This window comes from Strix uralensis, chromosome 4 (assembly GCF_047716275.1).
Source record: "Strix uralensis isolate ZFMK-TIS-50842 chromosome 4, bStrUra1, whole genome shotgun sequence".
NCBI classification, from domain to species: domain Eukaryota; kingdom Metazoa; phylum Chordata; class Aves; order Strigiformes; family Strigidae; genus Strix; species Strix uralensis.
In genome coordinates, this window is record NC_133975.1 from 120,753,237 (window position 1) to 120,770,700 (window position 17,464).

The window sequence follows — 17,464 nt, forward strand, 5'->3', positions numbered from 1 at the left end:
CAAAAAAGCAATTATTTACGTGTCTGTGCTTGGTTTTAAACTAGAGTCTTCGGGATTAATAATCCTAAATTTCTGTTAAATAGCTATTAATTCTTAGCAGAACACAAGTACCTAAGCTTGAAAAGAAGCAGTTGATAGTATATACCTGAATGCTGTGGTTCTTGTTAAGACGTGCATTTTAGAAAGTATAAAGGGCCTATTTACTGTTTACAGCTGAACTATGCTGATATGTTGAAAAGAGTGGAACCTCTACGCAATGAGCTGCAGAAGCTGGAGGATGATGCCAAAGACAACCAACAGAAAGCAAATGAAGTGGAGCAGATGATTCGTGATCTGGAGGCCAGTATTGCCCGTTACAAAGAAGAATATGCAGTACTGATTTCGGAGGCCCAAGCTATTAAGGCAGACTTGGCTGCGGTAGAAGCAAAAGTAAGACTTTTGTGTATCAGTATTCTTTAATGTTTGACAGTTGGAAATTGAACCATTCTTCAAACTTGTGAGTGGACTTGGTTGCTTCCCCTGTGCAGTGCATTTGAGCTGTCTGTTTCATCTCTGAATGGCACGAAGCTTCTTAAGCTACTGAAACCTGGCTGGAATTAGAAATATCAACTCATGTTTCTAGTTGAATAACAAGACAGTTCACATAAGGCTTAAAATAAGTAGGCATGGATGTAGTGTGACTGTAATGTCTTAATTGGACTTCTTGGGAGGAGTGCAGCAGGGGAAGAGCTTATCTGTGTACTTGATTTACTCATTAGCATGTCACACTACTATGCTAATATTTAGTATTTTTAAGTTCATCAAGATAACAGTTTAAAACAACATAACATTGAAGAAACACAAATTTAATTTTGTTTCAAGCTTTTAAATTTAACTTGGGCCTTGAGTCAATATTTAAGTGTCCTGACAGACTTGTAATACTGTAACAATTCATCATCTAAAGAGTCTAGTTCACCACTTATTTCTAGGTAAACCGTAGCACAGCTCTTCTGAAGAGTCTTTCTGCTGAACGTGAAAGATGGGAGAAGACAAGTGAAACTTTCAAGAACCAGATGTCCACTATTGCAGGAGACTGCTTACTTTCAGGAGCTTTTATTGCCTATGCTGGCTACTTCGATCAGCAGATGCGTCAGAATCTTTTCACTACATGGTCTCACCATTTGCAGCAAGCAAATATCCAGGTAAAGATACAGTCATGATAAGTTAACCATAAATCAATTTACTGCAACAGTTAAAAAAGCTTTAAGATTGCTAAGAAGAGAATGGAGCTATTGGAAAATAATACCTTGTAGAGCTGCATTTACTCAAAATGTCTTCCCCAGCTAATTGGAGAATCCCTAGTGAAATACTAACCGTATGTACTTTTTGCAGTTCCGTACAGACATTGCAAGGACAGAGTACCTTTCCAATGCAGATGAGCGGCTTCGCTGGCAAGCAAGTTCTCTACCTGCAGACGACCTGTGCACTGAGAATGCCATCATGCTCAAGCGGTTTAATAGGTATTTCATTCTAAAATGTAGAGTTCTAAAACAAAATTCTCACAGCAGTTAGGGTTTTGCACCTATCAAAGAGTCACAGTAACTCTTTTAAAGCACTGTTTTGGTGTTGTGAGAGCTTCTAATATTTATAAGAGCTCAGCAGTCTGTGAACATAAAAACTCTTCATTCATCTTTGTTTTGCCTTTTTTGTTATGTTAAGTTGTTAAAATCAGTTGGCTTGAACTGAAGCTATTTTATTGCCCAGAGACTTGTTTTAGTTCAGTTTTGAAAGGTCATTGAATCTGGCTAACTTATTCCTTCAATATACAAGCTTTTAGAATTGTCACTGATAATGCAACCTAAATTCATAGAACCGCTTAGAGGCTGGCTGCAGTCAAAACCCAAATATTGAAAGTGTCCTGTTACTAACTTAGGTATCCATTGATCATCGATCCCTCTGGGCAAGCTACTGAGTTTATCATGAATGAATATAAAGACCGTAAGATAACTCGTACTAGTTTCTTGGATGACGCTTTCAGGAAGAACTTGGAAAGTGCCTTGAGATTTGGTAACCCACTTCTAGTCCAGGTTAGTTGCATGATCGTGTAGAAACTATGTAAAATTCTTGAATTCTGCCCCGTGTACTAGAAAAGTTTACGATTATTCTATTAGTAAGATGCAAATAACTATTCTCAAAACATAATTTAACAAGTAAGGTGGTACTGAGTGATATGTGGGTTAATAATCCTGAGAAAAATATTATTAGTGAGATACAGAGTCAAAACAGGGTATTTCCTTTTTCCACCATTTCAAGATCAAATGCTTTTATTTTGAAATTATCTTTATTTCCACTCCATAAAATGACTTGCAGCCTGTCTGTTCCTTTGTTTCCATATGCTATCTCTAGTCATAGATAATAGCACCTAATATGTCTAGTTATCTAGAATTAAATCTACTCTGAGTAGCAGGAAGAAGTTTCAGTAATACAAATAGGCAACTGCAGGAATAGTTGACTTTCACTTGAGATGGATATATTTTTCATTTCTTAGTATGGAAATGGGAAAACAAAGGATTAGCTCACAGATGAGATCAGTAACTGTTGCTTGTGCTGCTTAAAACAGGGCTATGCATTAGAACTAACACAATTGCAACCATTAATAATACTCCACTTCTGAGATTTTGTATGGTAATAGCCTAAACTCAGTGCTTGTGTAACTCAAGTCTAAAGTGGAAATACCTTCTGAATGTGATCCGTATTCCAAATCACCTGCAAATTGATTGCTTACCAGACTTTTAAGCCCCAACTAGATCAGGATTTTTAGCTTGAGATACTTGCAAGCAACAGAATATCTTAACACATCTCTGGTTCTAGGATGTGGAGAGCTATGATCCAGTCCTGAATCCTGTTCTGAATCGTGAAGTCCGGAGAACTGGAGGCCGAGTTCTGATTACTCTGGGAGACCAAGATATTGATTTGTCACCATCCTTTGTTATCTTCCTCTCCACCAGAGATCCAACAGTAAGTAAAACAAAAGGCTGTCCTCTTTGTAGAAATGGTATGTCAGAAAGCTGAGAGTTTTTCCTGTTTCCTGTGATAGGTTGAGTTCCCACCAGACCTCTGCTCTCGTGTTACATTTGTGAACTTTACAGTAACTCGCAGCAGCTTACAGAGCCAGTGTTTGAATGAAGTCCTGAAAGCTGAAAGACCAGATGTTGATGAGAAACGCTCTGACCTCCTCAAGCTTCAGGGTATGCTTACCAAAATTACAGTAACTTCCTCCTGTTCTAAAAGAATATAGTGGGTTTACTCTAGCTCTAGTAATACACAGTGAAATAGCTTTATAGCTGTTACTCTTGCTTTTTCGGGATGTCCAATGGCAAAGTGTATACACAATTCATATAATTCTTAAAAACTCAGTCATCTATACAACATGTAATCTAATTTTTCCTCTAATTAAGGTGAATTCCAGCTGCGCTTGCGTCAGTTAGAAAAATCCCTGCTACAAGCGCTTAATGAAGTGAAGGGACGTATCCTAGATGACGATACCATCATTACTACTCTTGAGAACCTGAAGAAGGAAGCAGCAGAGGTCACCAGAAAAGTAGAAGAGACTGATATTGTCATGCAAGAAGTGGAGACTGTTTCTCAGCAGTACTTGCCTCTTTCTACAGCGTGCAGCAGTATTTACTTTACTATGGAGTCACTGAAACAGGTAGGATGAGTTCTTCCTGCCAGAAGCTTCATGTTGTTTACTGTTCAAAGCTAAATAGGCACTGCCTAATTCTAGCCCTGGCTGCCGTATTGCAATTTGGTAGGCATAAGCCATTGACTATGAAACAGCGGGACTCAAGAGAAAAACCAAACTCTTTTGTCTTTCAGATACATTTCCTGTACCAATACTCTCTCCAGTTTTTCTTGGACATCTATCACAATGTCTTGTATGAGAACCCAAATCTGAAGGGAATTACAGACCATACTCAGCGTCTCTCAATCATCACAAAGGATCTCTTTCAGGTTCCGTTTTTTAATTAGTAAATGTAATTATTTAATCATTTTGAAGGGTTAGAGTTTGAGGCCTCTTACACTGCTAACTTCACTGTTTTGTTGGTAGGTGGCTTTCAATAGAGTGGCACGTGGCATGCTGCATCAAGATCATATAACATTTGCTATGTTGTTGGCCCGGATTAAACTGAAAGGCACTATTGGGTAAACATTTGTTTTCTCACTTCACTTTAGTTGCAAAAGGGAGGGATGTCTTGAAGGCACCTAGCTAAACTCTTTATTTTCCCTTGACATTAGGGAGCCTACATATGACGCAGAATTCCAGCACTTCTTGAGAGGAAAAGAGATTGTACTAAACACTGCATCTCTCCCAAAAATCAATGGTTTGACTGTAGAGCAAACAGAAGCAATGATGAGGTTGAGCTGCCTTCCTGCATTTAAGGACCTTGTTTCAAAAGTTCAAGCTGATGAGGTAGGTGTTGGCTGGGGTTTGTTTCTGCACTGAACTTTTTAGGTGTCTGCTTTAAGAGCTTGATGCCTACAAGTAAGCTCTTCTGGTATGAGAAGAGAAGCCTTACAGATTAACAAGTTGTAGCTGTGGAAATGAATGTTCTTCATTTGTAATCCAGCTATGAAACTTGAGTTGTAAATACCAGCATTGTTCATCACTCAGCCTTGGAAGCAGCTTCACCATTCATCTAACTTTGCAGTCAGGTTTCGTTCCTGTGGTAGCAGGAAGGGTGGTACTGTGTGTGTCACACTATTGTGTGATAATTATGCTGTGGAGGGGAGCAACCCTAGCCATACATAACATCAATATGCTGGGCTCCTGGACATTACTATTTGGAATAAATTTGGATTTATTAAGTGTTCAGCTCAGCTACTGAACACTTCGCTCTTTCTCATGGCCTTAGTGTTCTAAGAATACATCTGTGTCCTGGCTGTGAAGCTGTATGTTCCAAAATATGTCCATATCTTAAATAGTACCCGTTTTGTTGTCCTGCCTAGTTTTTATGTTAAAAGTTGCATTCTCTTTGCTATGTATAATTTTCCTCAAACTCTTCAATCTGGGGTAAAATAATGTATAGCTTGGGCTGGGACTTGGTAGAGATCTGTAGAATCAGGATTCTGGAGGCAGTGCAGAATTAGGGGATATCAGTGAAGTGATTGGACACGTCTAAAGAAAGCATAATAAAACATAATTTGAGTTTTACATGTGGATTTTTGTTTTAAAAAAGCAGTGACAGAACTTGGAGAAATTCATTGAAGAAAAATGAGTCAGGAACTTATTAGATGTGCTGGTCAAATTGCAGTCTTGCACAGGGAAACATGCAAACCCTTTACATATGAAATACTCAGACCACACAAATCTAGATGCCTTGAAAAAGACCAAACTTACGTTGAGTGTTGGACAATATTTTAGGCTAAGTTTAATGTTTGACTTCATTTCATTAATATAATAGTGCTTCTGTTCAACAGTGCTAGTCCTGTCTTATTTCTCAAGACTTACTTGTAGATGAAAGCTCAAATGCTTCATCTGGTATTCAATCTAAATTTTTATTCTAAAGATAGCTGATAAGATCTGAATGTTAAATGGGAAAAATCTTTTGAACTTGTGCATTTCATTGTTTAAACATTTAGCTACTTATTAGTATTTTTAAAGATCTGTTTGCAAATCCAAGGCTAGTAGAACTTAAGCTGTACTAAGTTCAACCCTACCCTAGCAATCTGTTTCCTCCTGAAAGTTGGTATGTAGCTGAACACTTCTGCAGTACATTAAATTCTAGATTTTAAGGCTGAGATTGAACCTCTCTGGTGTACCATGAACAGGACCTGCACCTTGCAGCAGATTTTTGATGCTATGAAGCTTCGTTTCAAGTTTTTTTGCATTTTCTTTCAATATAGCAATTCTGTATCTGGCTGGATAGCAGTTCACCAGAGCAGACTGTACCATACCTTTGGACGGAAGAAAAACCTGCAAGTAAGTTAAGTTGCACTGTTGTCCACACCAATCCTACTGTACTAATTTAAGTAGAATTACTATGATTTTAAAGCAATTCTGAAGTAGAACCTTAATTTGGACCTTAATGCCTGGGAAAATCATAAAGCTGGGATTGTGGAAGAACCTCAAGCCTGGTTGTTTTGGTTTTGTTTGTTTTCTTTTTTTAAAAAAAACACCCACCTTTTGTAAGCAATAATTACACTTGGACTCCTCACACTCTTTCCCTGCTCCAGCGAGGGGTCCCTGCCACGGGAGACAGTTCTCTGTGAACTGCCCCAGCGTGGGTCCCCTGCAGGGTCACAAGTCCTGCCAGCAAACCTGCTCCAGCGTGGGCTCCTCTCTCCACAGTGCCACAGGTCCTGCCAGGAGCCTGCTCCAGCGTGGGCTTCCCACAGGGTCACAGCCTCCTTCGGGCACATCCACCTGATCTGCCGTGGGGTCCTCCACGGGCTGCAGGTGGAGATCTGCTCCACCATGAACCTCCACGGGCTGCAGGGCACAGCTGCCTCACCGTGGGCTGTACCACAGGCTGCAGGGGAATCTCTGCTTTGGCACCTGGAGCACCTCCTCCCCCTCCTTCTTCACTGACCTCGGTGTCTGCAGAGCTGTTTCTCTCACTGCTCTCTCCAGCTGCAATTGCAGAGATGTTTTTTCCCCCTTGTTAAATATGTTATCCCAGACGTGCCACCACCGTGGCTGATGGGCTCGGCCTTGGCCAGTGGCAGGTCCGTGTGGAGCTTTATCAGACATGGGGGAAGCTTCTAGCAGCTTCTCACAGAAGGCACCCCTGTAGCCCCCACCGCCACCAAAACCTTGCCATGCAAATCCAATACAAATAGTTTTGATTAACTGTAATTGCAAATCTGAAGGCAGCTCAGTATTCGAAAAAGCTCCAAGACACAAATTTTCTGACAACAGGGCTGGTCTACCAGAATGTCTCTTGCTGCAGTGGTACCTAAACATGAAATCTTAATTCTTGCTGCATTAGTTGTTAATGCTAATTTGTTAAGAGTTAGAATTTAAGGGTAACTCTTGCCCTTCAGTTCTTCCCCTGTCTGAAAGGTAACATCAGGAAGTGTTCTCTGTCTGTGATCATGCAGGGTGCACTTTCTTATTTACTAGCTGCTATAAAGCTGCTTGACCATTGACTGAAACAACTCTAGAATCTATCCTATGCATGCTAGACAAGCATATAATACTTCAAAGTCTAGCAGAACAGCAGATTATTGAATCGAGTGAGAAGATGTGAAGAGATCTATTGTCCCTGGAAGTTAAAATCACTTCATGGCAGTACTTCTAAACCACAGATTTTGTAAACCAGTAGCATTTCAGTAGAATCCAAAAGCATGTTGTCAAGGTAGGCCTTTAAAGGGCTAGCAGATGAGCAATTGAGCAGGTGATTAAATTGTCACAGAAGACAAACCAACTGAAGATGGTGAGTTTCTTTTGACTGTCAAAGTGAAGACAGAATGTAAGTATTCCATTAAAATGTTGCAACAGATCTTGATGATTAACTTCCTAAATATCTAGTCTTCAATTCTCCATTCAGTTTTTCCCATCTTGTTCTGAAGAGAGGAAGGTGTTGAGGATGGTTTTCTTAACCTGTCCATCTAATCCTGTCTCCTCTTTCCAGCTCCTATTGGACAGGCCATTCATCGCTTGCTTCTGATCCAGGCCTTCCGTCCAGATCGTCTGTTGGCAATGGCACATACCTTTGTTTCAACAAATCTTGGAGAGTCTTTCATGTCCATTATGGAGCAGCCTTTAGATTTGACACACATCGTAGATACAGAGGTAACCCGCTTGGTTTTGAAAGGCTAAAATCCTGAGGTAGTGCTTAGTTCCTTACATTAGTTCCATAGTGAGTAAAGCTATCCACTGGAACATTCTTCCACTTACCTTCTCCCCATTGTATGAGGAGTGGATTGTTTTCTTATTTGTTAATGTAAAACTAAGAGTAGCATAATGTCTTTAGCTGACCAGAGAGAATAAAGGCTGAGTTTACTGCATTGTCATATCACATAGTGACTGATTCATGTCCTTTTAAACTCGGGCAACAGGTGAAACCTAATACCCCTGTGCTGATGTGTTCAGTGCCTGGTTACGATGCCAGTGGTCATGTTGAAGACCTTGCAGCTGAGCAGAATACACAGATTACTTCTATTGCTATTGGTAAGAACATACCTTATTTCATCATCTAGGCATAAATGAGATGGTTAACAGTAAGAGCTTTAGCAACCTTTCTGTTTTTTAGGTTCTGCTGAAGGGTTTAACCAAGCAGATAAAGCAATAAACACAGCAGTGAAATCTGGAAGGTAAGTTTTATCTCCTTTTTAGCTAGAATACTGCTTAGTAGAAAGGTAAACAGGGGGGAAAGGGGAAGTAATCTGTTGGCTAAATAGATAAAGCAGTGAGTAAAAAAAAAAAAAAGGGACTATCTTCTGAACTGAAATTTGTAATAACTTAAGCACAGCTGTTCGTAACTTCTATTTGATTTAAATATTTTCAAGAGAAGTAGGTTGTAGCTCCAAAACAGGAAAGTTATCCCATTTACAGTACACAGTAATTGATTCAATGTAGAAGATAGGTTTAAAAGAGGGAGGAAGATCTTGTAGCATTGTTACCATATAAGCTGCACACTAAAAAGCACTTGTTCTGTTTCAAAATTTCACAGATGGGTAATGCTGAAGAACGTTCACCTGGCTCCTGGCTGGCTCATGCAACTAGAAAAAAAGCTACATTCCCTACAACCCCATGCTTGCTTCAGACTCTTCCTTACCATGGAGATTAATCCAAAGGTAACATTGATTTGAAATTTGATTCTCTGCTAGAGTAACTGGCTTGCAGAGCCAAGAGTGCTAACCAGGGAAGGTTTTCTCATGACTACCTTTCTGTAGTAAACAAAAAGGAGAATACATGCCTGTCAGGGTAGTTACTAGCTTTGGTTTCTGATAACTTAATTGTAGCTGGAAACTTCATACCACTCCTTTTGCTGCTTCCCCTACCCTCCAAAAGAAAGGCAGGGCTTTACTGTGTGTGCTTGCAATGAAGTTTTGAAGCTAATGCAAACTGTGGTTAGAGGTTTAGTGAAGGCTAAAGGATCTGGACTTCAGTTTATTGATCTTTTCTAGGTGCCAGTGAATTTATTACGTGCCGGCCGAATCTTTGTGTTTGAACCTCCTCCTGGCGTAAAGGCAAACATGCTGAGGACTTTCAGTAGCATTCCAGTTTCTAGAATGTGCAAGGTAAGGCTCCAGTTTGTGTAGATGAAAGAAAATGGAAGAATGTGTTCATTAAAATCTTACCTTAGATGATAAAAACTCAGCTTCTAAGATGTACATAGAATATTTTTTTCTCACAGAAGTAAAGTAGTTGCTTCTTCTGTTGGTAGAATTTATTCAGTTTTGGTAGCAATCTAGCAATAAATCTGATATTTTCTGGCCTTTTAGCAGGCTTTGATTTTCGTTAGGTCACTTGAGTAGTACCAATTTTATTTACCCTTTTTTCTCTCTCCTTCCTAGTCTCCAAATGAGCGTGCTCGTTTGTATTTCCTCCTTGCCTGGTTCCATGCCATTATCCAAGAGCGCTTGCGCTATGCTCCATTGGGTTGGTCCAAGAAGTATGAATTTGGAGAATCTGATCTGAGATCTGCCTGTGACACAGTAGATACATGGTTGGATGATACAGCGAAGGCAAGTAGTATTGTGTACTTAGGTATAGGTGACACTTAGATTACTTAAGATCTGCAGGAAAACCATCTGTTCTGGAAACATTTAGTAAATTAAAAGAGTAAGCACAAAAAACCTGATGCCGGTTTAACTTAGTTATTGAATTTGATTCCCCAATCAAAGGAGATATGAAAAGGATTGTTTCCTGCTAATTACATTGCATTTTACTTATAGGGTCGTCAAAACATTTCACCTGATAAAATCCCCTGGTCTGCATTAAAGACACTGATGGCACAGTCTATATATGGAGGTCGTATCGACAATGAATTTGATCAGCGTTTGTTAAACACTTTCTTGGAACGTCTGTTCACTACTTTAAGTTTTGATAGTGAATTCAAACTGGCTTGCAAAGTTGATGGACACAAAGATATTCAGATGCCAGATGGAATCAGGTATCGTTTTTTCCTTATCCTGATCTCTATGTACAAATTCTCTTTTTTTAAATTGAAAAACAAAACAAAGCAAAAAAAACAACCAAAAAACCCCACACCTATCCTGTATCTCTATGCTGGAGTTTAGCTATGTAAACATTTTTCTCAGGCAAAGAATTACCTTGCCGTTCTAATGGAGAAAGCCTTCTAATGAATATTAAAATTCTGACTTGCAGGCGTGAAGAATTTGTCCAGTGGGTTGAGATGCTGCCAGATACACAAACACCATCATGGCTGGGCCTGCCAAATAATGCAGAGAAGGTTCTTCTCACCACACAAGGTAAAAACAGAACTTTAACAATGTCTTGCATAGACTACCAGTCCACCATTTTAACTAAAAAAGCAGAAGAGATATATAAATCCTGCTGAAGAGTTGATAGCTTTCCCCTCCTTCAACATAGTTGGTCTAACTACTGCAAGGTAAGACACTCGAGTAGTCCAAAAACTGACCAGAAGCTTGTGAATTAAAAAAAATAGATACATTCAGCCTTCCAGATGTCAGGCTCCCATCTTGACTCTGGAAAGCTTTATTGTCAGCTCCAGAGCCACCTACAGCTAGGTAGTTCTGACTCTTAGGTCTAGACTGAGGAAAAAGTCCTAATTCTTGCATGTAGTGTAGGATGTTTTCATCTTGATGCTACTGCTTCTCTGACTAACAGCATATCTTCTGTTTTAGGCATAGATATGATCAGTAAAATGCTGAAAATGCAGATGCTAGAGGATGAGGATGATCTAGCTTACGCAGAAACTGAGAAGAAGACAAGAACTGATTGTACATCAGATGGTCGCCCAGCCTGGATGAGAACACTGCATACCACAGCCTCTAACTGGCTTCACCTTATCCCACAAACTCTAAACCATCTGAAGCGGACTGTGGAAAACATTAAGGTGAGAACTAAGGTTTATCTAATGTGAGCATAGGAAGTGCACAAGTTCTGGTGTACTGGAACAAGTGCATTGTGGTGAGTAAGTACCAATGAAACTGTTGGGGGAATCAGTGGAACCTGTATTGATGCTGATTCTGACTGCTGTAGCTATGTAATGCCCCACTGGGTTTCTTGAAATGCTCTTGAAAGTTGGTTTATATCTTCGGGGGATTATTTGAAGAAACGCAATGACAAACTGTCTGTCAGGGGTACCACTTCTGACTTCTCTGTGCTCAGGTAGCAAGAAACAAGTGCTCCCTGTTGTAGCTCACTGACTGCTACTTGTTATCTTGCTTTTACAGGCAGTGCACATTAATTACTGCTAAAATTTAGTGATGGTCAGTGAGGGGAGCTGGGACAGCAGCTTCTGCCAACTGGGAACAGGAATCGCAAGGGCTGGAGGAAGCTTTTGAGGTCTGGACAGTAGTACCCTAAGCTCTAACTTGGGAATAAACTCCCCCAGTTGAACATGCCCATGACTGCCTAACTGCTTCTAAAGACTTACTCGGGGATAGTAGCTGAGAACATTTTGTTGCTGATTAAAAGAAATCCAGAGTTGACTGGAAAGAACTGCAGCAGGTAGCCTGCATTAATTGTTCAGCCTAAGACTTCTACTTTCTTGCTTCTCCAAGGGAGGGGAGATTGTTGGTTGTAAAACAGTCTCTGCAGTCACTTCGTGCACCATAAACTGCATCTTCATGTTTAGTGCTTGTAGTCACAGTGTCACAGGTCAGTCCATCCAGGATTTTGGGGTTGCTTTTTGTAGCAGTTTTCCAGCAAGAACTTTGATCTGCAACTTACTTTCAATGTTTTGACAATCAGGATCCTTTGTTCCGATTCTTTGAGAGAGAGGTGAAAATGGGAGCTAAGCTGCTTCAGGATGTTCGTCAGGACCTTGCAGATGTGGTTCAAGTGTGCGAAGGAAAAAAGAAACAAACCAACTATTTGCGTACACTTATAAATGAATTGGTGAAAGGTATGGTAATTCAAATTAGCATCTCCCATTGCTCTCTTTGCCTCTTGCACTCTTAAGTCAGAGGCTGTTATGGCTCAGCAGCTTAAAAAAAATTGCAGGAAGATTGGAATTGACACAATTACCATTTGACACAAGGAATACCGTTGAGCATAAAATTCCAACTGGTTTGGGGTTTCAAGTTGAGATAGGTAATATTAGGCTCTTTTGTACAGTTCATATCAGCAGTTTAATCTCTAAGCTGAAATATTACTAAATTCCTTCAGTCTCTGAATTGTGACAGAACAAAGTTATTTATACTACTGAGTAATATTTCTCCTATAAAATTTCCTAGAAAATACTCAAGTTCTCTAAACCTCTGTTTCAAGATTGTACATGAATGTGGAATTTTCACAGACATTCTGCTTTTAGTAATACATGAAGATCTGCTGTCTGCTTTGAACAAAAGCATTTCCTGAAGTGCAGAGACTTGACCTCTTCAATTTTTTTCTAAAGAACTCAAGTCTTCGCAAAAACTTTAAAGATCAGTTGCTGCATTATATAGCTCTATATAACTGAGGTTGCTGTTGATGGGTTTTTGTAACTGGACGGCATTTTAAATAAATACTAGACCTGGAGGCCATTTGCTTTGTAATCTTTGAAAGTGCTTTCACTTACTGAAGAGCCTTTTTAAGATAGAGGCTGATATCCTGGTCCAAATCTTAAATGGCTAGTGGGAGAAAAATTGTCAAAATAGTCTGTAACTTCAACTTGTATGCAAACAAAACTTAATTCTAATGATATTTTTCATAGGTATTTTGCCTCGTAGCTGGTCTCATTACACAGTACCAGCTGGTATGACTGTCATTCAGTGGGTGTCCGACTTCAGTGAGCGCATTAAACAGTTGCAGAATATTTCCCAGGCAGCTGCTTCTGGTGGAGCAAAGGAACTAAAGGTATCTTGTGCTGACTTCTTCTAGAGGTTATTGGTGGAGCTGTGTAGCTACTTCATGGAGCCTTCACATCAAGGCTTCTAACTAGTTCCTCAGGCTGCTTCAGTCAATGTTCACTGAAATGTGCTTGTAAATATTGTTGAGTATCTCCTGATGTCAAAATGGTGAGGCTTAGCAGGCTAACTTCATACAGATTACAGGGAAACTTAGTATTTTAGCCTTAAAGCAGAAAGTAGTTTAGCAGTTACGCAGTGCTCCACTAGCAGCAGGAAAATTACAATGTAAAAAGATTGCCGAAGTAATTTTTATGATAATAATTAATACTGCAACTGATTTATTTTTTTAATTATTTCTGCCCCCCACCTAGAACATCCACGTGTGCCTTGGTGGCCTGTTTGTACCAGAGGCATATATTACTGCTACAAGACAATACGTTGCCCAAGCAAACAGTTGGTCCCTTGAAGAACTTTGTCTTGAGGTCAATGTTACAACTACACAGAATGCAGTCCTGGATGCGTGCAGTTTTGGAGTCACGGGTAAACTTGTCAGAAAGAAGGGGTTCTTGCTCTAAAATATTTTCAGAAACTTCTGGTATTAAATGGGCTATATCAAATGAAAAAGATCGTATCATTGCAAAAGTTAATACTTTATGAAGTTATTTAAAGATTAGTTTGATAGCAGTTAGTAGGGAAGTACTTAGAGTGCTTGTAAATCTCAAGACTCTGGTCAGTATATATTTAAATTGTATTGGATAGCATATCTGCTGCAACCTCTTTATTTTGCAGTATGAAATGCTTACCTCTCATTTAGTGGACTTAAAACAGCCCTTAAATGATACATAGGGAGACACTCTTTGTCTGGATGTATGAAAGCTCTTAGAACTCTAAAGTGTGTTTCAATCTACAGGCCTGAAGCTTCAGGGAGCTACATGCAGTAACAACAAGCTGTCACTTTCAAATGCTATTTCAACTGTACTGCCTATAACACAGCTTCGCTGGATCAAGCAGACAAATGCTGATAAAAAAGCAAATGTTGTAAGTATTGATAAAAATAATTTTAAAAAGAGCTCTCATAATTACATATATCTAGTAGCTTTTCTCCTGAAGCTTTATGGATACTTTTTTGGGCACCACAAATTAAATTGTTCTTTTCTAATAGTGTTCGTTGGTACCTAAATTCTGGGCTAGCAGCAAACAGACCTAGTGTTGACCAGGTTTTTCTTTTGTAGTTAGATAAGACGGACAGGCATCCAAAAATACTCATGCTGTTCAGGCCAAAACTCCTTATACCTATGAAGAAGGCTGTGTTTTAGGTGAATTTATTCGGCCTGTTTTTTTTCTCATAGTTTGAGTAAATTCCAATCTCATAAATACCATGTAGTATTACAGAAACTTCTTATACTCTTCAGCTGCCTTACATAACTCTTCTATATTCATGTTTTCCCCAGGTTACTTTACCAGTCTATCTGAACTTCACTCGTGCGGATCTGATTTTCACGGTTGACTTCGAAATAGCTACCAAGGAAGACCCCCGTAGCTTCTACGAACGTGGTGTTGCAGTTCTCTGCACCGAGTGAAAAGATTGCTTTGACTATAATGTTGTAGTAGTTGTCAGTCTTCTATGTAGTATTCACCTGTACTTTTGTAATCTGGTTAGATTGTCAGATGGATTTGTGTTAAGTTGACTAAAAAGAAAGAGATTATGCATTGGAAAGCTGATAGGCTAGATTTCTTTGAAGGAAAAGTGAATGAGATTTTTAGACGGTTGTGGTAGATGTGGTATTTGATGGATCGTGTAACATGAAATAAAATCTATAGCAAGACTGTTGACTCCCTATTTCTGGAAATACAATTCTTATGGTGATTTTTTTTTTTTTTTGTCTGAAAAAATTGTACCTATGATCTTTTCAGAGAATAACAAATGTATTGCCCTTCACACAGCTCCTTCAGCAGCTGGCTCAGCTAACCTCCAGTAACAGGGACCTTGGAATATAAGGCTTCAGTGCAGTAAGACACAAAGCCTGACTTTATCTGCTATGACATCTGATGCCATTGCATGAATTATTTGCAGTGCACTGGCTCTTGCTTGAAGTAACCTGTGTTTACACAGCTGCTGAGATGCATTCAGAAGGTGGATTATTCTAAACAAGACTTTCTTCTCCTATTGACCACAGGCCTTCCTCTTTCTTAAGCTGCTTTTATGGTGAAATAAGCCTCCAGTTTCATGTCTTGTTAAGCCCAGGAGGACAGCATTAAATGCTGAAACAGGGAGTTACAGCATTATATCAGACACTCGTTACCAAATTAGGGGAGCTGAGAATTCCTGCTAATTGCTTGGGTTGCTGTAATGGTTTGGGTATTCACTTGCTTTCTCTGATCCCAAGTAATCCATTGGTTAAGCATTTCTACTCATCTGATCCTCCTCTCAGAACAACTGTCCTCTTGCAGTGGCTAATGTCAAGTGTTCAAAGGTGCATATACAGAATACAGGTGCACAGCTTTTTAATCTCAAAATAGAAATCTAAGGAGTTCCTTCCAGCGGTTTCTCCTGTGAAAGCCGTAATTTTCTGAACCTGAATCAATGGTAGTATTTTTTTCTGTGATAGGTGGTTCTACAGCACAGGCCTATGCTGGGAGGAACAACTGTTATCTCAGCCTGCCTCACATACTTGTTTCAGCTGATGCCTAGTAGTTGCCAAAATACAGAATTCTTGCTCTCTACACTCTCCATACTGTTTTGTGTAGTTAATTGCTGTAGGTTGAACTGTCCTGGCTGATTTTATTACCTTACAAAGAATGAACCCCAGACCAGTGCATCATGTAATCTTTGACTGCTGCTTGTACTCATACCCATGGGAAGTACATGCATCATCCAAATCAGTTTTAACCATAATATAATGTCCTTGTTCTGTTTTCAGCTTTTGAGAGTTGCTTTCTTTTCCATCACCAGAATATTAGTATCTGGAATTCATACTGTCCTTCCCTCCAGGCTCATTTCAGATACATTCTACAGTGAGGAAGCAGGCCTCCTCCTAGCCGTGTTGGCTTAAATATGTATAAGCCGTAGCTGTTAGCAGCCCGGCTGAACATGTGCCTTTCAGCAACTACTTGTGCACAGCTCAGCACCTGGGCTGTGGTACCAGCTTACAGCTCCTGTAAAAATCTACAGTTAAACCAGTTCTACCTATTAGCAAGTACTAATGACGAGATCAGGAGAGTCTCAAATATGTTCAGCTCTTCACTTCTGCATTAGGCCTGAATTAACAAAAGGTGCATTTTCAGACAGTAATCCACATTCTCATACTGAATAAGCACACTTTGAATATCTCAGTATATACTGTCCCACATGGCTCACCTTTCAACTTATTTTTCTCCTGACTATTCCTGTATTATTTTTTCCTAGTGGATTATTTATTTTGGTATGGTGTGTTAAACAACTGGTTTAAGTGAAGTCCTCATTAGATTAGTTTGAGGGTCAGTAGTAAATTTTAGTTATCCTCAGATGAGGTGGTTGAAGACTATGCAGCAGTTACGACTTAAAAGGGTATGACCTCCCCAACACAGGGATGAAGGGCTTGGCTGCATCACAAAGTCACATTTTTGAAGCTTTTCATGAGTTAATTCACAGAATCACAGAATCATCTAGGTTGGAAAGGACCTTGAAGATCATCTAGTCCAACCATTGACCTAACACTGCCAGTTCCCATCTACACCATATCTCTCAGCGCTATGTCGACCCTACCCTTAAACACCTCCAGGGATGGGGACTCCAACACCTCCCTGGGCAGCCCATTCCAACGCCTAACAACCTGTTCTGTAAAGAAATGCTTCCTAATATCCAGTCTAAACCTTCCCTGGCGCAACTTGAGGCCATTACCTCTTGTCCTATCACTTGTTACTCAGTTAAAGAGACTCATCCCCAGCTCTCTGCAACCTCCTTTCAGGTAGCTGTAGAGGGCGATGAGGTCTCCCCTCAGCGTCCTCTTCTCCAGACTAAACAACCCCAGTTCCCTCAGCCGCTCCTCGTACGACATGTGCTCCAGACCCTTCACCAGCTTCGTTGCCCTTCTCTGGACACGCTCGAGTAATTCAATGTCCTTTTTGTAGTGAGGGGCCCAAAACTGAACACAGTAATCGAGGTGCGGCCTCACCAGTGCCGAGTACAGGGGTAAGATCACTTCCCTGTCCCTGCTGGCCACTTTATTTCTGATACAAGCCAGGATGCCATTGACCTTCTTGGCCACCTGGCCACACTGCTGGCTCATGTTCAGCCGGCTGTCAATCAACACCCCCAGGTCCCTCTCTGACTGGCAGCTCTCCAGCCACTCCTCCCCAAGCCTGTAGCCCTGCTGGGGGTTGTTGTGGCCCAAGTGCAGCACCCAGCATTTGGCCTTATTGAAACTCATCCAGTTGGCCTTAGCCCATCGCTCCAGCCTGTCCAGATCTCTCTGCAGAGCCTCCCTACCCTCGAGCAGATCAACACTCCCACCCA

General features: G+C 40.3%; 1 protein-coding gene across 1 annotated transcript in view; it reads left to right on the forward strand.

Annotated features, from left to right (window-relative positions):
* The window catches only part of DYNC1H1 (dynein cytoplasmic 1 heavy chain 1), a 46,428-nt gene extending 31,633 nt beyond the window's left edge, over window positions 1-14,795 (forward strand). The window contains exons 54-78 of the mRNA XM_074868795.1: window positions 214-429; window positions 969-1,181; window positions 1,372-1,499; window positions 1,913-2,066; window positions 2,851-2,997; window positions 3,077-3,227; window positions 3,438-3,691; window positions 3,859-3,993; window positions 4,091-4,185; window positions 4,279-4,453; window positions 5,887-5,962; window positions 7,617-7,777; window positions 8,044-8,155; window positions 8,238-8,298; window positions 8,658-8,781; window positions 9,115-9,228; window positions 9,505-9,675; window positions 9,886-10,103; window positions 10,319-10,422; window positions 10,819-11,030; window positions 11,891-12,044; window positions 12,834-12,976; window positions 13,341-13,509; window positions 13,880-14,007; window positions 14,421-14,795. Coding sequence (XP_074724896.1) covers window positions 214-429; window positions 969-1,181; window positions 1,372-1,499; window positions 1,913-2,066; window positions 2,851-2,997; window positions 3,077-3,227; window positions 3,438-3,691; window positions 3,859-3,993; window positions 4,091-4,185; window positions 4,279-4,453; window positions 5,887-5,962; window positions 7,617-7,777; window positions 8,044-8,155; window positions 8,238-8,298; window positions 8,658-8,781; window positions 9,115-9,228; window positions 9,505-9,675; window positions 9,886-10,103; window positions 10,319-10,422; window positions 10,819-11,030; window positions 11,891-12,044; window positions 12,834-12,976; window positions 13,341-13,509; window positions 13,880-14,007; window positions 14,421-14,549 — 3,744 coding nt within the window. The 3' untranslated portion in view covers window positions 14,550-14,795. The remainder of the gene's footprint in view (window positions 1-213; window positions 430-968; window positions 1,182-1,371; window positions 1,500-1,912; window positions 2,067-2,850; window positions 2,998-3,076; window positions 3,228-3,437; window positions 3,692-3,858; window positions 3,994-4,090; window positions 4,186-4,278; window positions 4,454-5,886; window positions 5,963-7,616; window positions 7,778-8,043; window positions 8,156-8,237; window positions 8,299-8,657; window positions 8,782-9,114; window positions 9,229-9,504; window positions 9,676-9,885; window positions 10,104-10,318; window positions 10,423-10,818; window positions 11,031-11,890; window positions 12,045-12,833; window positions 12,977-13,340; window positions 13,510-13,879; window positions 14,008-14,420) is intronic.
* Window positions 14,796-17,464: the final 2,669 nt, after the last annotated feature.